Source organism: Capsella rubella, unplaced genomic scaffold (genome assembly GCF_000375325.1).
Source record: "Capsella rubella cultivar Monte Gargano unplaced genomic scaffold, Caprub1_0 scaffold_1, whole genome shotgun sequence".
NCBI lineage: Eukaryota > Viridiplantae > Streptophyta > Magnoliopsida > Brassicales > Brassicaceae > Capsella > Capsella rubella.
In genome coordinates, this window is record NW_006238923.1 from 9,831,746 (window position 1) to 9,853,903 (window position 22,158).

The following is a 22,158-nucleotide window of genomic DNA, read 5'->3' on the forward strand; positions in this document are numbered from 1 at the left end:
GCTGTATCAATTAAATATGTAAAATTTCAATTAACTTATTAAAATTAAAATTCAGCCAGATTATTATAAATATGTCTATAAGATTTTTATATTGGTGGCTCTTGTCGGTCATTTTCTCTCGTCTCTTTGATCCGCTTTCGCTTCGACCAACCACGTTTATTCCACTAGACTCTAGAGGCCTCTTCCCTTTCATATTGTTTTGGCTTATTTGGATGTTTTTGTTATTTCTATTGATAACATAAACCAAATGGTGGGGCTCGATAATTTACTCTACATGGTGTGTAGGAGAGTGATATGGTACACTCCGGTTAACCCGGTTTAAGTCAAAAATATATCCAAACAATCCATAAATTCAGACTAGAGTTGTAAACCTGATGACTTTTGATTTGAAAGATCGAATCCAAGAGAATATACAACAAATCGGAAAAAGTACATATATGCTTTTTTTTATCTTCTCATTATCTCTCTTGTCTCAAAGTTTTAGACAAGGTTGTATGAACGTTCATCAAAGAATAATTTGTGTCTAATGATTTCTGATTCTTAGTCTCGGAGCTGAGGCAAGACCAATTGAAAGGAGGAACCGCATACGGTCCTTGGAGTATTCCATCAGCTATCAATTTGTATGCAGCCTCAGTCATATGAACACCGTCCCAGCCCACATACTTTGAAGGATCATTGCACGTTTCCACTCCAATACTTCCACAACGTCTATTGAAGCTGAAGTTGTACGGTCCTCCTACACCGCAACAAGCAGGGAAGGGTCTGTTCCCAAACCCTGCAGGCAGTATCATTGATTGAAACTCGATCTGTCAGTTCAATATCAATGACTTTGATAATTAGATTCAATGGAATAATAGAAAAGGCTGACCAAATTTGGCTGGTTCTTCGAAAAGGCGCAACAAAGCGTTGTAGTAGTCAGCGTATATGATACTGACATGAGGGTTCAACTTCCTGAGTCTGTTGAGTTCTTCCTGAAGCTGCTCGTTGTGGTATTCTCCAAACTTGTTCAACCATCTCAAACATCCTGTTAATGGATCATATTCTTCCTTGTTTAATGTCTGATACAATGTTAAATAGACCACTGAGCATCCAATAGGGAAATTTCCGGGCACTAGAAAGGTTCTTCCTCCCATACCAATCAACTCCTGGAATCAACAGTCCATCCCAAACGCACCAAACACATTATAGATCTTGACAAACTGACCAGTAGAAACAAATATGTTTTGCTCTCTTCTCGCGACTTAAAATGTTTACCGTGATTGCAGAAGAAATAGTGCTGACTACCAGCGGAACCAGCTCTTCGACTTCCTCAACGGGTCTACGTTGGAAGAATGGGAAATTATAATCATTCCCTCCAATTTCTCCCATGAGAATCAAAGCATTTCCAATCATATCTCTACAATCTAAAGAAAACATATACAAGTGACCTCAAAAGTTCATTGAAAATACATAATACTCACTCAAAAGTTTTATTTTCACTACCTGAAGTCGAGCCACATAAATTTGGTAAACTCTCCTTGAAGCTCTTTAGCTGAACTCCTAAGCTGATGTTGCTGTGAGGAATGTAAATTCTTCTCTCCTCGAAAAAAGAACTTTCCAATGCCGTTGCTGAAGCTACGGCAAAATTAACTCCTTGCTCAAAGTTTCCATTTTTAGATCCAAAGTAAGGAGGCACATAAGGAAGCCCCAAATATTCAGCTGTAAACCACTCTCATACTATTAACTTGAAGATCAAGAAAACTAAAAAAAGAGTTTACGTAAGAAACTCTATAAACAGAACCCAAAAACATATCCAAGAAAACAGAGATTTTAATAATCGAAAAAAGTTGCGACGAAACAAAACAAGAAAACAGAGGATATAATATAGTAGTTAAATAATGAGTGACTCTTTTGGTTTCTTCTCACGGAAGTTCAAACACAGCTATCATTATTAATTAATTTTGGATTCTTCTAATTCTAAGAGACCACCACATGCCTAGACTTGGACTTAAAATCTCGATATCTATAGAAAGAGAAGTACCGATGAAGTCTATAATGATACGACCGTCGCAGGAACGGCCGGTTGGGTGATGGAAGAAGGTCTCTCCATACGGGGGAAACGCCGACACAGGAAGACGGTTACGGTCAGAGAGACCGACTAAGTTCCCGGTGTCGGCAATCGAATCGCCGAAGCTGATGATCGATTCGAAATTACGGCACAGCGTCTCCGAGCTGACGATAGTAGTCACAAAAATAGTAGATAAAAAGATGGTCACTACTAGAGACGCCATTTGAGAGGTCCTGAATGATTTTTCTATCTTTCGTTATTATTAGTTTATTAGTATTCTACAAAGAAAGGTTATATAGAGCCAAATTGAATGGAGGGTATGGACAGAATAGTCGACTAGTCGTCGTCATGACTCATAATGACTAAACGAACCGTTCTTGTTGTCTCATTCATTATCATAAATAAAGCAATTTACTCTGTTATCACAAAATCTTTAATCATTCGGTGTTCGTCTTTTAAAGAGGACTAGATTCGGATCCGCGCTACAGCGCGGAGGAAATAATTACATATATATAACTTTTATCGGATTAAAATATGTTACATTTTAATTTTGTTAGAGTACAGTCGATTACGGTAAATCATATATTTGTATAATAAGTTTAAATAAAATAATAAAGGAAAAAACGAGTAAATAATCATATACTGAGTTTTGATACAATTAAAAACACGGTGAAAATTTAACAGCACGAAATAATATTTGTCGATAAATTATTCATTTTGGCCATTTTTGTAGTAAAAGTAGGAATATACGTAAAAATTACATATTTACAATATATTTTTGAAAGTCCAACCCGTAACAGAATTCATTTCGTAAAAAACATTATTCGTAACTCGTTTTATCATTATAATTGTGATTTTAACAAACTACCCGTGAATTATCTAAAATTTACATATTTTGATATATAATATATTTTATCAATAAAAATCATGTCTCCAAAATTACATTTATATCTTCAAGAAAATATTTAGATATTTTAAATTCTAAAAGTTTTATATATATGAACCTTTTATTTATAATATTTTGAAACTATTTGAAATATTAAATATGCTCATGTAACAATGGTTTTAATATTGGTCATACTTATAATGATTTTAAACCGTTGTCCAAAATATTTAACCGAGTGTAGTTGAGTATTATATGTCCGTTTTGAAAAATTCAAATTGCAACATATGAAAAAAAAGTTAAATTTTTATTAAATATTTATATTATATAGTATAATATCATAAATTAAAAATAATATCAAATAAAAGTGAAAGAAGAATAATATTTTCTAAATAGATTGTATTAAATTAGTTAGAGAAATATTAGTAAATCTTATAATTAGTTATGGAAATAATACAATCCTAAAATTAGATTTGGAAAGTATCCGGTGTATGTATCCAAACCCATTAATCTATCCAATTTTAAAAGATGCAATTACAAATTTCGGGTAATTTTTTGAAATTGACCCGACTCGGAAGCACTTTTTGTACTTCTCTTTTACTAATATAGGGATATTAAAAAAAAAAAAAAAAATCTTTAATCATTGGTAGGTGTCGTGGATAACGTGGTTTAAAACCCGAATGGATTATCTGGATCTGGATTTGTTATTATTAAAGATAATCTTTTACATTTACATTATATGCTTTTTTTACGTTTATATACATACAGATGTACTGTTATCCGGATATCCTAATTTTTAAAAGATTTATGAAGTCCGGATATGGATATAAATATGTCATGAAACTGTAAACCTCCTAGCCAAACTCCTATCCGAATTTATCATCTTCTACTTTGTTATCTTTACCATTGGCGAAGTGTCTCATTTTCGAAGGTTGGATATTTTGTTTTGTTTTCCTTCTGTTCCAAGATCTCTTTAGAGATATCATATGAGATAGCTACTAACACTACTTTACCATTTATAGCACTTACTCCCAAACAACAATATTAACACTTTCTCTCAAATAACAATACACAATATACAACAAAGGCACATAAAATAGTCATGTGTTTAGCAGTGATTCCTTTTCTTGAAGCAATTCAGACTCAACAGCGGTTGTTCCAGCCACCGCGAAGTTGATACCATTCTCAAAGCTTTGAATCTTATGTCCAAAGTAATTAGAGGAAATTTAGTTGTAGGAATCGTGGCTAGCTGTAGGAATATGCATGTGTATATAGTTTAGGCTGTGATATTTAATTGATTGAGGAACTAGAAGTACATTATCCCTTTATAGGATTAAGTCGTTCATAGCTTTGTATGGTATATGTACGGAAATAATATTTCGCACTAAGTATTGGAGTAAGTCGTCCATAGCTTTGTATGGCATATAGGATTAAGAATTGTTCTTAATTAATCTCCAGTCTGGTAAAATTATGGATATTAAACTGAACCATCTATTTTCATTTAAACCACTAGTGTGTATATATATATATATAGAGAGAGAGAGAGAGAGAGAGAGATGAAAGAAAAAAAGAAAATGAAGGATGAATTAAAGATTACAATAAACTTGAAACATATCTGAGCAGAATGGTATTCAATTCATCACTCTCGATATAATGCTTAATGGTTCATATTCATCGATAAAATTCATAGCTACAGCAAATTTAAACCATAAAAGTTGTAATATAACGAATAAATTAGATTGAACAAAAAAAGGAATAAATTAGAAAAGCTAGATACAAAAGTTACTAGCGATTTCTCATCTTTGAAAATGGAATTTTCTCAACATGGGATCAATAGCTAGACCAAGGCTTTCATATATTGGATCATATAATGCATTTTTCACCCTGAAACAAAGAAAGTAAAAAAGTTCTATTAGTAAATGTTCCTAGGTATTTTTAACTTTTAATACTGAATGATAGAATACTGTGATACAAATATAAGAGTATGAAATTATATATGAAAAAATTTGTAAGTCATAATCATGTAACTAAAGTAAGGTTGTAGCTTTGTGTTTTTGGTCACTTATGACAAAAAATTGGAAAATGTGAAATGAAAACGTAGATGAGAAGGTATAAACCTGTGCTCGATAGGTTTGGGTGCATTTGAATCAACATTTCTTTCTGGGATGGCGATCCTCTGCATTATTTGATTAAAATCTTTTAATTTTCTCAATAATTTAGTTTATTTTGGAGAAAGAATTATATATATAAAGATGTATCACCTTTCGTTGGGCAGCTGATGATGATTCTCCTTGCACAGAGTGATTTTGATCATTTCTTTTTCGACGTCCCAGAACAGTACTGGTCTGTAATGTATACATATATATATATCATCATCAATACTATATATAGTCTCTTAGCATATATATACTACTTAAAAACAAAAGATAAGCTTATATAGTTTATTCATCGAATGAAATATATAGTACCTGTAGGGGAGCAGCAGTGACTGAGTTTGTGCGTGGACGTCTTTGTGTAGAAGTGCGTTGTCGAGGGCGCCTAACTCTCGGCAGAGGCTGACTTACTAACTCTTGCGCGTTGCCATTGTTCCTATATACAATTGAGAAATGTAAATGATCAGTTCCAAATATTAAATTGCCACTGAAGAAAAACAAATATTAGAGCAACCTTATTGATGAGATTTAAGTGATATCTTAGATGATTAATCATTTAATTAAAAAGCAAAAACAAGGTTAATTAGCAAGATATGGTATCTTGCATAAGATATAAAACTACTCCTAAGATACCATAAGATATAAAACTACTTCCCTAATTAAATTAATTAATAAACTACTTCTAAGATATCATAATTAAATCTCATGAATGAGGTTGCTCTAACCCTTATTCTAGATTTCGTGACCGACTATATAGAGAGACTAAACATAGAATAATATATTTAAAATAATAAACTACCTAGTAGAGGTAGAAGGCATTTGAGATGGCCTTTGAGACGGAGGAGGCATCATCGAATTTTGATTTTGTGGAGGACAAGCTCTACATTAACCAGAATTTAACACAAATATATAAAATTTAAAACAATAAATATATATATACCTAGTAGAGGTAGAAGGCACTTGAGATGGAGGAGGCATCATTGAATCTTGATATTGTGGACCATTAGCCCTACATTAACCATAATTTAACACAAATATATAAGATTTAAGAGAGAGATTAAACTTAAAATAATATATATATATATATATATACCTAGTAGAGCTAGGAGGCATTTGAGATGGCATTTGAGATGGCATTTGAGATGGAGGAGGCATCATCGAATTTTGATATTGTGGACGATTAGCCCTACATTAACCATAATTTAACACAAATATATAATATTTGAGAGAGAGATTAAACTTAAAACAATAAATAAATAGATATATAAATACCTAGTAGAGCTAGAAGGCATTTGAGATGGAGCAGGCATCATCGCATTTTGTTTTTGTGGAGGATAAGCCCTACAATAACCATAATTTAGCGCAAATATATAAGCTTTAAGAGAGATTAATCTTAAAACAATATATATATATATATATACCTAGTAGAGCTAGAATGCATTTGAGATGGAGGACGCGTCATTGAATTTTGATTTTGTGGAGGATAAGCCCTACAATAATGGTAATTTAACGCAAATATATAAGATTTAAGAGAGATTAAACATAAAACAATAAATATATATACCTAGTAGAGCTATAAGACATTTTTGATGGAGGAGGCATCATCGAAATTTTGATATTGTGGAGGATAAGCCCAACGTTAACCATTTTTTAACACAAATATGTAAGATTTAAGAGAAGTTAAACATAAAACAATAAATATATATATACCTAGTAGAGTTAGAAGGCATTTGAGATGGAAGAGGCATCATCGCATTTTGACTTTGCGTAGGATAAACCCTACATCAACCATAATTTAACATAAATATATTAGATTTAAGAAAGAGATTAAACTTGCAACAATAAATATATATACATATACCTAGTAGAGATAGAAGGGATTTGAGATCGAAGATGCATCATCGAATTTTGATTTTGCAGAGGACAAGTCCTACGCAGCTCAAATCGCTTAACACAGATAGATATATATATATATATAAAATTTAAGAGTGATTAAACTTAAAAGTAATATATATACCTAGTATAGCTCGACGACATTTGAGCTTGAGGTGGAATGCTAGATATTTGACTTTGTTGAGAATAAGTCCTGCATTAACCGAAATTATTTAACGAAAATTTATAGAATTACAGTATGTTCTATATGACTATATAACTGTCGTTATTTGGTGAAACAAATATTTACGCGTATTTCACATATATAACAGAGACTAAAACTTAGAATGATACATACCCGGTAAAGCTCGATGGCATTTCTGGTTGAAAAGTGCTAGTAGAGTTCTGATTTTGTAGAGGATTATCTCTGCATTAACTTAACAATTTAATATAGAATAGTGATCTTATATAATAATAAAGATTAGTTAATTTTTGGTTGGAAAAACTAATTATTATAACACCTATATTTTCTAGTGAAACAAATATATAAAAAAGTACTACATATATAGACATTGATTAATAAGATAAATTAATAAGCAAAGACCAATTCTTGAATTGAAGCAGAGTCACAACTCGTGTGACCATTTTCCATATTTCGACTATATAGTATTTACGGGAAACAGATGAACTTACATAGCCATATCTGTGACCATCCTTGGGGCGAGATGTTCGTCTTCTCTGTTTGTTGAAACTCTCGGAGGTGCCATCTGGTCGTCCATGTTGAAATCTGAACCAATCGGACCATGTTGGTACTCCGAATATGTCGGGTAATTTTCTGATCTGCATTTTCATAAAAATAAAATAGACATTAGAAATTGTAGATCATTGCTACATGTATATACATTAAGTATTGTGTTTGTAATCAATTTGTTACATACACAGGTGCTGTTTGAAACATATCTTCAAGATGATTTGGTAACTCAAAACAATCAGTCATTGGCTGTTGATGTGCAGCATATCCGTTGTCTCCTTCTTCGCTTTGCTGAACAATATTGATCTGGCTCATCATGAAATACATATTAATCTTAAAATTAATTAATGATGAAGAAAATTTGGGGGAAAAAAGTTTTACTTACCATTGTAGAATCATTTGACTCTTGAAATGAATTTGTCATGTTTTCATTAGATAAGTATTGCTGATCTGGTTGTATGTTCGGCAAGTTTCCTTGTACATGCTCATGTGAGTCGTCGCAAAACAATTGTTGTTGTTCTTGCTACAAAGGAATAAAAAATGAGTTGATCAAAAAAAAAAAAAAGGAATAAACAATGAGTTTAGTTATCAATCTATTATCAATGATGGTTTAGTTTTGATGGCATATACTAATTTGATAATTTGGAAAAAAATATTAACATCTAACGTACCATTGGATAAGGATTTGGCTCCTGAAAAGAATTCAGCATGTTCTGTAATAAATCTTCATCATCTGATTGTTGTAAATATCCATGTATATTGGATAATGGTTGTTGTTGTTGCTGCAGCGTAGGCAAAATCAAAACGAATTTAATTATAAATGTATTATCATTAATTAGTTTCATAGCATATATGGAATCTAATATGGCTAATGCAATGTACATATTGATATTAAAAAAAAATGAAATTTTGTGATTTACCATAGTAAAAACATCAGGTTCATGAGAAGAATTCAGCATGTTTGGATTTAATAAACCTTGTTGATCATATTGCTGTTCATATCCATGTGAATTGGATAGTGGTGGTACTTGCTCCTGCTGCTAAGGCAAAACAAAAACGAATTCATGTGAATTGGATAATTTTATTTCTGGATCATAATGAATGTTATGAAGAAAAAAAAACCCATAACTTACCATTGTATAAGCATCTGGCGACTGAGGATACATCATGTTTGGAATTAGTAAACTTTGGTGATCGTATTGCTGTAAAGATCCATTGAAATTGGATGATGGTGGTTGTTTATGTTGCTGCTGTTGTTTAGGCAAAATAAAAAAAATTAAGTGATTAATATATTACCATTAAGGGTTTAGCAATAACATATAGCATATGGCTCATAAATGTAAATTAAAAATAAAATAATAATATTAATTGAAAACTTGATAACCAAAATTTAAATATGTTTTATAACATACCACTGAAGAAACATCTGGCTCTTGAAAGGAATTGAGCAAGTCTGGATTTGCTAAATCTTGTTGATCAGGATGTTGTACATATCCAGGTGCAACGTAGGATGATTGGTCTTGTGGTTGCTTGGATAGAGAAAAAAAACGAACTTAATTATACAAAATATGCTTTCATGAAATGTTTAGTTTCAAAGGCCTCTAGTAATGATTAAAATGTTTTACAGAAAATGTAAATAACGTACCACGTTAGGTGGACTTTGTGGTATGGTTAATGACTCTGGACAACATGGTTGTTGTGTAATCGTTGAGGGATAAGCTTCGCCGATTACTGCAGGAACATCGAACGATCCAGCAAGTACTTCGTCCATGTTCTCAAATTCTACCATTAAAGGGTCTTGCAGAAACTCCTTTAAAATTCCACAAAGCCAACACTTTAGTTCATTCATCGTATAGATATATCAAAATCGAGATTCTATATAGCAAAGCACGAGAACACAATTGTGAAGATTGTATACCATTGATTGAGGAAATGGTTCTGGTGATGGGGGAAACCACGAAGGACTAAATGGAAAACTTTGATCCATATGTACCTGATATAATCATTAATTGAAATAAATATAATATATTAGAAAATAAAGTAATTTAGCATATGGGGAAGAAAATACAATATTAAAATTTAATTCACATATAACAAACAGAGAGCCTTGATAGGAACCTGGTAAAAAAACTAGCTTGTGACTCATGATTCTTTTATTTATTTGTAAATGCTAACTTTTTTTTTCCTTTAAGAAAATAATTTTTTTCCTTTATAAAAGCCATTTTTTCCCTTTAAGATTAACTACGTTTTGGAAAAAAAAAATAATAATAAATGCTTGAAAGCCTCTAAAATATCAGTATACAGGAAAAAAAAAACTTCTGGCTTTTAGTGCCTCCTCCATCAAATGACAACATTGATAAACTTTTCTGAAGTCTTTCATCTTGAAATTGAATAACAAAATATCAAAAACTAAATAATGTATATACAAAACAATTACTGAAGAAATGAAATCTAAGATCTTATATACAAAGAGAACAAACAACAAAGAAAATTAAAATCAAAGGAGACAAGAAATTTGTGTGAAGAATGATCAAAAGAAAAACGTTACATAGAAATCAACTATACAGATTAAATGGTTACATGTTAAGAAAATCAGTATTGCATAGACCTTTTATCTAGACAGAACTCTAAGAAGTCTCTTCTGTAAATTCAAAAAGCCTTCATAGAGGATTTGGAAAAAAGTATAGAGCTAAACTGCAAAGAAAACGAAAGGAAAAACACTTAACTGGATCGAGTTTGAGTGAAATGTGGTTAGTTTGAGAGATATGGAAATTGTGAGAGAGAGGTGTGTTGGTGAGATTGAGAAGCCATTCCATATAGGCACATATATATATACCCAATGTCGAATAGAGAAGCTCTGAGCTACCTTATCCTCATCACGACATGTGTCAAAAACTTTTTTATCTTTTTTTCCTTTGCCAACTTTTTTAGATTTTTTACTTTAAAAGTATATATGGTGAATTACAAATATATTTTTTGTCACTATTCAGAACTCTCTGATTCACCCTCAATATTACCCTCAGTAAATAGATACACTTGACTGAAGTAAATATTTTGATTTATTTCACATAATGTATAATGTATAAAGATAAACACTAGCTAATTCACTAAAATATCTTAAGTAAATATACGTAATTCACTATTTAAACTATAAATGTAGATTTCTTTGGCGGCGCCGCAATTGAGAACTTAATAAAAATTAATTTACATTTTTGAATAATTACGTTAGATAGATTAAACTTAACTATATTGTCGTTATACGGCGCCGCTAATTATAAAATTTAATGTGAATTTCATGCTAATATAATGCATAGAACTGTTAGTTCTTTTTTTTTACTAATGCTTTAATACTGAAGTTTAAAATTTGTTGAACCAATTTACCCTGAAAAAATTTACCTAATACTTTAATAATAATTATGAAAATCACAGCTAATTAGTAGTTTTTTCCTATAAAATCTAAAAACTAATTAGATTTATATTTATGTAGACAAGTCATATTTAGTCAAAAGACAATTCCAAGCTGGAAAAACAAGCTGTGATCTGACACTAAGTTGTCACTCTTAAATCTGGTTTTTACTTAAATCAGAAAAGACTGTTTTGACTAATCTAATTTAAGGTAAAAAAAATAATATACAAAGAAATAATCATAAAAAAACATAGAAAGAAAAAAGAATAGAGTGACAATGATTGTTACACGTGCAGCTTACATTAGTTTCTGTACAATCTCCACCGTTCGTTGCTTATGATGCTGCTCCCCAACTGACACATGTCTCTCTGACTCCTTTAACTGTCCCTTTTTGCAACCGTTACACTTTCTTTTTAGATTTTGTCAAACTCGGAAAGTTATCTTTTTTTGTATAACTTTAAAATACTGTCACTTTGGTAAGAGACAAGTAATCAGATTTTTTTTTTCTTTTTTGCTTTCATAATTTGACTTCTCATGAAGTTATTTTTCTCCTTTTTTTTTTAATGTGAACTAATTTTGTTTAGCTATACTTAGATAAGCAAATTTAGTAAAAATTAGATTAAAAAAAAAGATTTGATAAATCAATGGTCTACTTTTTTAGCTACGATACACCTGTCTTAAAAGAAAAGAAAGTTATACATTGTAGATTTAGTAAGAGATTCTTATTAGACAAAAACAAAAAACTACCCTATAAACAAATCTTACATTTCATAATATACATATATATATATATATATATATATATACTATCTATGCAGTCCACTTTAGTATATGTATTTGTATATACTAAAAATATGATAAGCCAGAAGCAAATACTTCGCTTCTTTTATTTTGTTTTTTAAAATCTTACAAAGTTCTTGAAAAAATCTTAATAATTAAAATTTTCTTATATTTAATATTTAAGATTCATAATGAAATAATATATGTAAAACTGAATACACCAATTTAATAATTTAGAGTATGATATAGGAACGACATATATCAAACTATGTATGATATATTTTTTTAATAAAACTAGAAATATGTTAAATTCCATATATGTATATGCTTGTAAGCTCAATGGTATTAGCTCATTGTGAACTAATGAATAGATTTATAAATTGGTATGTACCTAATACACATGGAAAAATAATCCTAGCACTCTTTCGTCTTCTTCGTTTTTTTGTTTTTTCTAAGAACTACAAGAGATCTAAGATCAGAGACTGAGAACAAACAAAAAGAGAACGTATATGACGGAAGGACGATGGAAGAATGACTATGGTTTATTTTAGTCCGGTTAGTTTGAAATTAGTAAATTATTACTAACTACAGTTTATTTTTTTCAAGTTAATTAGTTGTAGTACACATGGTATTAGAAAATAAAATTTTATCAAAATTTCGCAATAGTCTTAAGTTAAGTATAAAGGAATGTGCCTGAAAATATTAAATAAGTTAATTATAAAAGAAAGTACTTAGCTTCCTATCAAACTGTTGATCGTAATAGTAAATTTTTGTTTAACCTTTAAACTTTCTCTAGACTAGACCAGATTATTTATTTTCTGGGTGTATTGGAGTATCAAAATATTTAGTGGATGGCGTATTTGTTACGAGTTTTCTTTCAAAAAAAAACATAAATTGATTTGACCAAAAAGTATAAAAGAATTCCTTAATTCTAACTCAAACACTAGATATAATGCCTTCAGTTTGATCGCCCATTAGGGGAAGAGTAGATACACAAACTAACTGAAAGATCTATGATCGAGTTTCTAAACCAAGAAAGTGAAACCAGCTAAATTGCAACCGAAGAGTATTGAAGCAAACATCACAAGTCCAACATTATGAGATAACAAGTCTAAAATATAATGTTAGACTTGTGTTGTTGGTTTTAATAAAGCTGGCTCTGATACCATGTTGACATTTTAGGCAAATGATTTTTGTTCAAATGAGTTTTATTTAGAAGAAACAGAAGTTACGAAAACTATTTACAATCACTAAGAATAATCCAAATATTTTCTTATAATGTGAAGTTTTAGGAGAATTAGAGGTTGCATTATCGGCAAGTACTCTAGATAATTTTCATCAGTGTTCATTACACTCGTATATATATAAATCAGTTACATATAGGCTTATTGTATCTTGGATATTTTTTTTTGTGTCACATGCTGTTGGACTTGTAATGTTCTGCTTTAATAACGAGCAGGATAAAATCATCTATATACTCAACTGATATCTAACATTACAATGGAAAAGTAAAAATATATTTGGGTTTAACTTTTTTTCTAAACGATAAAAAAATTTGAAGTGAAAAACAATGCATCTTTTACAATTTGGTCTTGGAGCCAGATCGGAACCTTGAGCTATCTTGCATCACATTTTAGTCACACATAATTTTTGTGGCATTTCTTTACACCTTAATTATCATTAATAGAATCATTTATGGTTTTTGTCATAAGTCAATATCATATTATGTCAAAACCTTGCCAGACCTGTTCTTATTAATCATCACCATCACCATATATTTTATTCTCTTTTGCACAAAAGCTGCTATTTAACTACTGAAAGAACACTCTTTATCAACAGATTCAGAGCCAAAGCAGGACCAGTCGAAAGAAGGAGTTGCATAGGGGCCATTGAGGATACCTTGAGCCATCGTCTGGTGCGTTGCTTCGGTTAAATGATAACCGTCCCAATTCACATATTCAGAAGGGTTTTGACAGTAGCTAACTCCTCCATATCCACACTCTTTATCGATAGTGAAGTTGTATTGACCTCCGACTCCACAACAAGCAGCCAAAGGTCGGTTCCTAAACCCTAAAAGAGACCATAAAACATCAGTCAAGATGTCAAACCGTGACTGTAAAGGACACAATTTTAAGAAATGTACGAACCATGCTTGACTGGTTCTTTGTATAACGTGTACAGAGAGTTGTAGTAGTCAGCGTAAATGATGTTGACATGGGGGTAGAGCTTTTGGAGTGTTTTGAGTTCTTTCTTGAGCTGTTCATTGTGGTACTCTCCGAATTCGTTGAGCCATGGTAGACAACCTGTGAACGGGTCGTAGTATTCTTCTGCTACGGTCTGAAATAGAGTAAGATACGCCGCATAACACCCGATTGGGAAGTTTCCGGGGACCAGAAATGTTTTGCCCCCCAAATCGATCAAATCCTATAGTTTTGTTACAAACACATATGATAATTTTTTTTTGAGGGGGAGGGGAAGGAAGAATTCAAAACTATTTGTTACCACAATCGTAGAAGATATAGCTTTGATGACTAGAGGAACAAGCTCTTTGATGTCATTGATACTTTTGCCTTCAAAGAACAGGTAATTATAGTCGTTTACTCCGATCTCTCCCATGAGTATCAGCGAATCTCCAAGCATCTCTCTGCTGCAATCTAAACCCCAAAAGAAAAAGATCATTCCAAGCGAACTCGACTCAACATCATAGATATGGAAGAGAACAAGACCAAGGTTTTAACCAGGAGAAGATGAGATGCAAAGGTTAGGTAAAATATGCTTGAAGATGTTTAGCTGAACACTTAGACTAACATTGGTGAAAGCAGATTCTATTCCTTTTTCCACAAGAAACCCACGATCCAATGCAGTTGCTCCATACACCGCGAAATTGATCCCTTGATCAAAACTCACGTTTTGGGATCCAAAGTAAGACGTTACGTACGGTAGTCCCAAGAATTCAGCTGTCCAAAATGTAAAAGGTTGATGAGAGAAGAACACACTATTGATTAGGAAATATTATATTAACTCTCATAAAGATTACAATAATAGTTACATTGGTTTACATAAGGAGGAGAATGGTAAACCTAAATGACCTAGTTCCCTAATCCTAATATACACAAATACATAAATGAGATTATTATGAGAAATATATTCAAAGATATTCTAACTTATTCTATACACTTCTATACAAAACTCAGAAATCAATTAGGGTTTCTAACTTTCTGTTCAAGCAAGAATGACCTAAACCAGAGGCCAACAAATGTTTTTTTTTTTTTTTTTTGCTTATATCTCTGTTAGGAAGGAGAAAAAAAAAACTAAGTACCAATGAAATCGATGATGAGACGGCCGTCGGAGTAACGGCCAGAGGGAGGATGGAAGAAGCTTTCGCCATAAGGAAGAAAGGCTGCTTGAGGAAGATGATTGACGTCAGAGAGATGGAGATAATTTCCAGTGTCTGCGCTGGAGTCACCGAAGCTAATGATCGATTTGTAACGCCGACATCGAGATTCTGATGAAGTAATAGTAACGGTGGTTGAGTACAAGATAAGTAGAAAGGTTGAGATGAGCTTCTTCAGTGAAGAAGTCATAGGGAGAGTTATCTTCATCGTTTCTATCACTTCCATTTTTATCATCCTTTTTCATTTACCATTGCCAACAAGAAAATAGTAAACTTGGGAAGTTTTTTTTGTTTCCTTTCTCAAATGGTTGAAAAGATCTTCAGAAACGTCCAGTTTAGATATAAGCTAAATGCCACGTATAAAGACATAAAGACACGTAAGGTACTGCATGGAATACACACGGGCGAATCTCTCGTCTTTAATAACCGTAATATACTCATAGACCAATCACAAGAGATTCAACCAATTATTTAAAAAATTAACTTATCATATTTATTCACTGAACCAAAGTCAACTCAGTCAAGACAGGACCAGTCGAAAGCAGGAATTGCATAAGAACCGTTGAGTAAACCCTGAGCCATCTTCCGGTATGCGGCTTCGGTTAAATGATAACCATCCCAATTCACATACTCTGAAGGTTTTTGACAATAGCTAACTCTTTTGTCTCCACACTCTTTACCGATAGTGAAGTTGTATTGACCTCCGACTCCACAGCAAGCACCCAAAGGTCGGTTCTTAAACCCTAATTGAAAAAAGACCAACAAGATATAAATTAGAGAATAATAATTAATCTGAGAGTCAAAAGACATAATTATTTAGGGGAACGGACCGTATTTAGCTGGTTCTTGGAAAAAACGGTATAAGGAGTTGTAGTAGTCGGCGTAAATGATATTGACATGTGGATATCGATTCTGGAGTCGTTTGAGTTCTGTCTTAAGCTGTTCGTTGTGGTGAATTGCAAATTCATTGAGCCATGGGATACAACCTGTGAAAGGGTCGTGTTCTACTTTCGCGGTCTGAAATAGAGTAAGATACGCAGTGGAACATCCTATTGGGAAGTTTCCAGGGACAAGAAACGTTTTCCCCCCTAGATCGATCAAATCCTGTAATTTTTGTTACTTCAATTTATTAAACTTGAAAACAGAGACTTTTAAAGGGAGGGCTTATGTAAATAAATATTTAATTTGTTACCACAATTGCAGAAGAAATAACTTTGATAACGAGAGGAACCAGCTTTTTGATTTCATTAATACTTCTTCCTTCGAAGAATGGGTAATTATAGTCGTTCCCTCCAATCTCTCCCATGAGTATAAGCGAGTCTCCAAGCATCACTCTGCAATCTAAACCACCAGAAAGCAACATTAAGAGAAGCAAGCAAGCTCAATGGATCATATAGATTTGGAAGAGAACAAGGTTAAGTTTGTTACCATGAGTAGGAGAGGCACAGAGGTTAGGTAAAACCTTCTTGAAGGTGTTAACCTGAACACTAAGACTAATATTGGTGAAAATAGATTTGATTCCTTGTTTCAAAAGAAACGCACGATCTAAGGCGGTTGCTCCATACACGGCGAAATTGATCCCTTGGTTGAAGCTAACGTTTTGGGATCTGAAGTAAGGCGGTACGTACGGTAGTCCCAAGAATTCAGCTGAGCAAATACGAAGACAATATTTATAAAAAAAAACTCAATATAAGCGAGTACGTAGAGTATCTAACTTGCTGTTCAAGCAAGAAAGAACTAAAGCAGATGATAACAAACAGTTTTACCATCATGTATTGATAGACTAGACAGGAAAGAAAAATAAGATACCGATAAAGTCGATGATGAGACGGCCATCGGAGGCACGGCCAGAGGGAGGATGGAAGAAGCTTTCACCATAAGGAAGAAATGCCACTGGAGGAAGATTCTTGGCGTCGGATAGACGTAGATAATTTCCAGTGTCGGCAATTGAATCACCGAAGCTGATGATCGATTTGTAACGCCGACACCGAGATTCGGATGAGGCAACAATGTTGTAGGTGGAGTATAAGATAAGTAGAAAGCATGAGATGAGGGAAGCCATGGGGAGAGTAACGTCGTTGTCTCTGTTACTCGATTATTTTTTTTTGCTTTCTTTTTTATATATAAGCCTGTTTCGACCATTAAATAATGCATAGTTTGAGTAATTAGTGTATTACCCAAACACGAAAGAGTAAATTGGGGAAATCAGATTTAAGAAACTACCGTTGAGTGTTCGTTGTTTAATAAATAACTTCAGTAACGTCCAGATTAATATTAGATGACTAAAATGCACTTAAGATTAGATTTTTTTTTTTTTTTTTGTCGACACTTAAGATTAGATCTAGAAGTCTTAAATATAAATCTATTTAAAATTTAAAGACATTTTTATTTTGGAGATCATAAAAGTGTCTTTAACGCTAATCTTATTTTGTTTTTATATCTAAAAAAATATTTTATTTAATGACTAATGGGAATGGTTTTAGAGCCAAGTGTGTAAAAAACGTTTCTCACAGATTTTGAAACGAGAACCGAGCTTCCCTTTTACTTTTCAGTTTCTTTTTTACCTTTCTTAATATTGAGTTGCTCTTACAAAAAGATGCTTTAGAAATTATAATTTTAATTTTAATATTTAGAAATTATAATTTTGGAAAGCTTAAAATTATGTGCTTTAGGAAAAAATGCTTTGTACAGCCAAAAATAATGATTAAGAAAATATTTTGGCTATGGATAAAAAAAGAAATCAAAAATTTATAAAGTTTGATTGCTTTAGGTTTAGTGCTATAGATCAAAATTTGGCTGTGGAAAGTTTCTAAAGACACAACCAATCAAGGCCATAATCTTTGTTATAAGGATAGATCGGTTTAGGGGTTATGTATTTTGGTTTATACTTGAATTTGGATATGGTAGATATCTTTTTGTGTTTATTTTATTATAACATTCCTTATTTTCTCTCAAACTTGATAGTTCCAATTCTTTGTTAGTGTTATAAGCTAATAACAATGATAAGAAAAGGAAGTTTTAACAGCCCACTAAATACGTTTGTGTCAATTGTTCCTATACACTTTGATTGAGACCTATCAATTTGGTTTAATAGGAATAATTCTTGGGTTCACCCCTAGGGGTGAACCTATCTTATTCACCCCCTCTAAGCTAACCAATCAAAATTAGCCATGTCATCTAATTAAATAAATTAAAATAATTTATCTTATTAATTACAAACTTTAAATTCTAACCACTATATTATTAACCTAAACTTAAATATAATTTAGTTTATTTATAAAATCTAAACCCTAAAGTACTAATTTATGAACCCAAACCAAAATATAAACTTGTTTAATTACAAAATCTAAACCCTAACCACTATTTTGTCAACCCAGACCAAAATATAATTTCGTTTCATTACAAAATCTAAACCCTAACCACTATTTTATCAACCCAAACCGAAATATAATTTTGTTTATTTAGAAAATATAAACCCTAACCACTATTTATAAACCCAAACCAAAAAATAAATTCATCTATTTATAAAATCTAAACCCTAACCATTATTTTATAAACCCAAACCAAATAAAATTTCCTAAATAAAAATCCTACAGAATTTGTTTCCTTAATTTGTTTTATTTTATGATTTTAATTTTGATTTATTTTTTAAATAGAAAATGACATGGCACATTATTATATTTTGATTGGTTAGGTTAGAGGGGGTGAATGAGATGGGTTCACTCCTAGGGGTGAACCCAAGAATTTTTCGTTTAATAGCCTTTATCTTGCTTTTGATTCAGACAATTTCGTGGTATCAAAAAGTAAACCTTCATCTACATCTATTTTGGATTTGATTCGGATCACGCCTTGTATTATTAAAATCTATTTTTATCATTTTTTTTTAGTTTTGATTCGGATCACGTTATTTATGTTATCAAAACTTTTTTGATCCAGACCACGTTATTTGTGTATCAAAATCTCTTACTTTTCATATATCTTTTTTTTTTTTTTTTTTACTTTTGACATATTTCCAACTTATCCATTTATGGCCACACTAAAATCTAAAGTTGGCTATAGGCAACCACGTCAGGAACATGATTAGCTACATTGATCACTTCTCCTATGGTGGAGGATCCGAGTTTCATCCCATGTGCTGCCTAGTCATGCTAAGGAGTGTTCGTTTGTTAGCCACGGGAAGCGACCCTTTGATACATGGTTAGCACTTATCCTCTCCTCGAAGTTTCTTTTGTCATTAGTCAAATCTTGCGTTACAAGCAATCTGTTGTTGTTAATCATCATCATCACATAATTTACTTCCTCTTTCATTTTTTTACAACAAATGAATTTTAACTGCTGAAAGAATACTCTTCACCCACTGAACCAGAGCCAAGGCAGGACCAGTCGAAAGAAGGAGTTGCATAGGGACCGTTGAGTAAGCTCTGAGCCATCTTCTGGTACGTGGCCTCGGTTAAATGATAACCATCCCAATTCACATACTCAGAAGGGTTTTGACAATAGCTAACTCCTTCATATCCACACTCTTTATCAATAGTGAAGTTGTATTGACCTCCGACTCCACAACAAGCAGCCAAATGGTTCTTAAAGCCTAATTAAAGAGACAAACAAAAACATCGTTTAATGAAATAAACCATATGATGGTCAATGAAAATGTTTTAAGGGGCACATACCATATTTTGCTGGTTCTTGAAAAAATCGATATAAGGAGTTGTGGTAGTCGGCATAAATGATGTTGACATGAGGATAGAGTTTTCTGAGTCGTTCAAGTTCTGTCTTGAGCTGTTCATTGTGGTGCTCTCCGAATTCGTTGAGCCATGGGATACAACCTGTGGAAGGGTCGTGGTCTTTTTCTGCCACGGTCTGAAATAGAGTAAGATAAGCCGCAGAACATCCAGCTGGGAAGCCTCCAGGTACCAAAAATGTATTGCCCCCTAAGTCGATCAAATCCTGAAGTTTTGTAGCTTGATTTGTTAAAATACACATACATGAATATTTTTGTGTGTATGGGGAGGGAAATGTGAATATTTGTTACCACAATTGCAGAAGAAATAGCTTTGATGATTAGAGGAACAAGCTCTTTGACTTCATTGATACTCTTGCCTTCGAAAAACGGGTAATTATAGTCGTTTCCTCCAATCTCTCCCATAAGGATCAGTGAGTCTCCAAGCATCTCTCTGCAGTCTGAATATAGACAGAAACCAACCCTATTAAAACCAGTTAAGCTCTATTTATCATCATTGATAGAGAAGTACACTAGGCTGAGTTTCTAACCACGAGAAGACGAGCCGCAGAGGTTAGGCAAAATCTGCTTAAAGGTGTTAAGCTGAACACTTAAACTAACATTGGTGAAATCAGACACAATTCCTTTTCCCACAAGAAACGATCGATCCAATGCGGTTGCTCCATACACCGCGAAATTGATCCCTTGTTCGAAGCTCGCGTTTTGGGATCCAAAATAAGGCGGTACATACGGTAGTCCCAAGAATTCGGCTGTTTGAATAGTAAGACAGCATTTACAAAAACTGAGGGAGAAGTAGTAGGGTTTATAACTTGACGTTCACGCAAGAAAGACTCAGAGCAGATGACACGACAACAAGTGGTTTAATTTGCGTAAAGAGAGGAAAAAATAGTTACCGATGAAATCGATGATGAGACGGCCATCAGAGGCACGGCCGGAGGGAGGATGGAAGAAGCTTTCACCGTAAGGAAGAAACGCGGTTTGAGGAAGATGATTGACGTCAGAGAGATGGAGATAATTTCCGGTATCGGCTATGGAATCACCAAAGCTGATGATCGATTTAAATCGCCGACACAGAGATTCTGATGAAACAACGATAACGCTAGTGGAGTATAAGACAAGTATAAAGCTTGAGATGAGCTTCTTGAGTGAAGAAGCCATCTGGGGTAAGAGCAGTGGCCTTCGTCGTCTCTATCACTTAATTTTTTTTTTGAAGTTTATAAAGATCATTAAATAGTGCAAGAGATGAGGCAATTATTAGATTTCATTTATGATGACAGCACGAAAAGAGTATTTGGTTATTGGTTGAAAACGAAGTAAGTGTAGAGACGTCAGACAAGTTGGAGTCCTCCCATCACAAAGTTGGAGTATACGATATCGGGAATAATATAATAACGAAGAGATTCCTTCCATATACTTTTTATGATTATACAAAACGGATTCCTTACCTCATCTATTATAGAATGCGTGAAAAAGAAAACAATTGTGAAATGTTTGTGATGCACAAGAAAAGAGAGTAATCCGAGAAAAAATATATAAAATCAAGTGGCCAGATCTTAGAGATCTACTCACTATTTTAAAGTGTATTAAACATTTTAGAACAAAACAAGTATATTATTTCGAGTACAAACCTATTTCCGAGAAAATAATTGATTCGTTTAAAAAGATAGTATAAGTGAAGTATCGAATAATCTTCTATTGATCTTTATTATAGACAAATGTCATAAACATACTCACTATTTTAATGTGTATTAAATATTTTAGAACAATAAGAAAATATTTATTCTAGTAGAAACCTATTTCCGAGTAAATTTTTGATTCCTTTAAAAACATGGAAGCAAAGTATCAAATAATATTCTATTTAGAAGCAAAAATCATGTTACTCACTTCATTTTATTGCTTTTTAGTTCTCGTTTTAGAATTAAAAGGAAATTGCAGTATAGCTAGTCAGCTAGATAGATGAATCTAAACTTTCTAATAATGGCATTGTAACAAAACCTTATCCGTGGACCGTGGTGCCTTGAAATCCCCCACATGTTCCACTTTTAAGCTTTTGCTTTGTGTGTGCAAACTGCAAAGTCATCTCTTTATGCTATCAAGAATTTACTAGTTATTTCACGATTTTATAACTTCG

General features: G+C 32.5%; 5 protein-coding genes and 1 long non-coding RNA gene across 11 annotated transcripts; 1 reads left to right on the plus strand and 5 right to left on the minus strand.

Moving 5' to 3' along the window:
• Window positions 1-411: 411 nt before the first annotated feature.
• LOC111832507 (GDSL esterase/lipase At1g31550-like) lies at window positions 412-2,406 on the minus strand. The gene is given in 6 exon segments (XM_023789137.1): window positions 412-539; window positions 542-775; window positions 869-1,145; window positions 1,255-1,403; window positions 1,483-1,698; window positions 2,021-2,406. Coding segments are annotated over 6 exon segments (1,185 nt in total). The 5' UTR covers window positions 2,271-2,406; the 3' UTR covers window positions 412-480.
• Window positions 2,407-4,544: 2,138 nt separating this feature from the next.
• LOC17900504 (altered inheritance of mitochondria protein 3) lies at window positions 4,545-10,494 on the minus strand. 6 transcript variants are annotated; one of them, XM_023789129.1, is made up of 23 exons: window positions 10,433-10,494; window positions 9,625-9,699; window positions 9,352-9,516; window positions 9,119-9,235; window positions 8,840-8,953; window positions 8,627-8,746; window positions 8,378-8,488; window positions 8,092-8,229; window positions 7,894-8,012; window positions 7,649-7,795; window positions 7,314-7,382; window positions 7,101-7,169; window positions 6,945-7,013; window positions 6,794-6,862; window positions 6,505-6,573; window positions 6,356-6,424; window positions 6,177-6,269; window positions 6,024-6,092; window positions 5,883-5,963; window positions 5,399-5,519; window positions 5,192-5,275; window positions 5,048-5,106; window positions 4,545-4,814 (listed from the first exon to the last, which is right to left on the minus strand). In XM_023789129.1, the coding sequence occupies exons 2-23, from the start codon at window positions 9,691-9,693 to the stop codon at window positions 4,727-4,729; spliced, it is 2,109 nt and encodes a 702-aa protein (XP_023644897.1). In that variant the 5' UTR covers window positions 9,694-9,699; window positions 10,433-10,494; the 3' UTR covers window positions 4,545-4,726. The 6 variants fall into 6 exon arrangements, with proteins under 6 accessions (XP_023644897.1, XP_023644896.1, XP_023644895.1 ...); XM_023789128.1 differs by having other exon boundaries at window positions 8,627-8,743; window positions 8,840-8,956; XM_023789127.1 differs by having other exon boundaries at window positions 8,840-8,956.
• A 3,080-nt stretch (window positions 10,495-13,574) lies between these two features.
• On the minus strand, window positions 13,575-15,542 carry LOC111832504 (GDSL esterase/lipase At1g28640). The gene is made up of 5 exons (XM_023789133.1): window positions 15,212-15,542; window positions 14,631-14,849; window positions 14,395-14,546; window positions 14,040-14,316; window positions 13,575-13,962 (listed from the first exon to the last, which is right to left on the minus strand). Exons 1-5 carry the CDS (start codon window positions 15,519-15,521, stop codon window positions 13,700-13,702), a joined length of 1,221 nt encoding a protein of 406 aa, XP_023644901.1. The 5' UTR covers window positions 15,522-15,542; the 3' UTR covers window positions 13,575-13,699.
• Window positions 15,543-15,672: 130 nt separating this feature from the next.
• LOC111832509 (GDSL esterase/lipase At1g28650) lies at window positions 15,673-17,381 on the minus strand. Its single transcript, XM_023789139.1, has 5 exons — window positions 17,096-17,381; window positions 16,715-16,933; window positions 16,479-16,627; window positions 16,117-16,390; window positions 15,673-16,029 (listed from the first exon to the last, which is right to left on the minus strand). The coding sequence occupies exons 1-5, from the start codon at window positions 17,346-17,348 to the stop codon at window positions 15,803-15,805; spliced, it is 1,122 nt and encodes a 373-aa protein (XP_023644907.1). The 5' UTR covers window positions 17,349-17,381; the 3' UTR covers window positions 15,673-15,802.
• Window positions 17,382-19,319: 1,938 nt separating this feature from the next.
• LOC111832510 lies at window positions 19,320-19,949 on the plus strand. Its single transcript, XR_002835352.1, has 3 exons — window positions 19,320-19,483; window positions 19,653-19,722; window positions 19,821-19,949. It is a non-coding gene; the product is annotated as an uncharacterized LOC111832510 (long non-coding RNA).
• Window positions 19,500-21,514, minus strand: LOC111832508 (GDSL esterase/lipase At1g28670). Its single transcript, XM_023789138.1, has 5 exons — window positions 20,921-21,514; window positions 20,558-20,776; window positions 20,319-20,467; window positions 19,957-20,233; window positions 19,500-19,874 (listed from the first exon to the last, which is right to left on the minus strand). The coding sequence occupies exons 1-5, from the start codon at window positions 21,183-21,185 to the stop codon at window positions 19,615-19,617; spliced, it is 1,170 nt and encodes a 389-aa protein (XP_023644906.1). The 5' UTR covers window positions 21,186-21,514; the 3' UTR covers window positions 19,500-19,614.
• Between the last annotated feature and the right edge of the window lie 644 nt (window positions 21,515-22,158).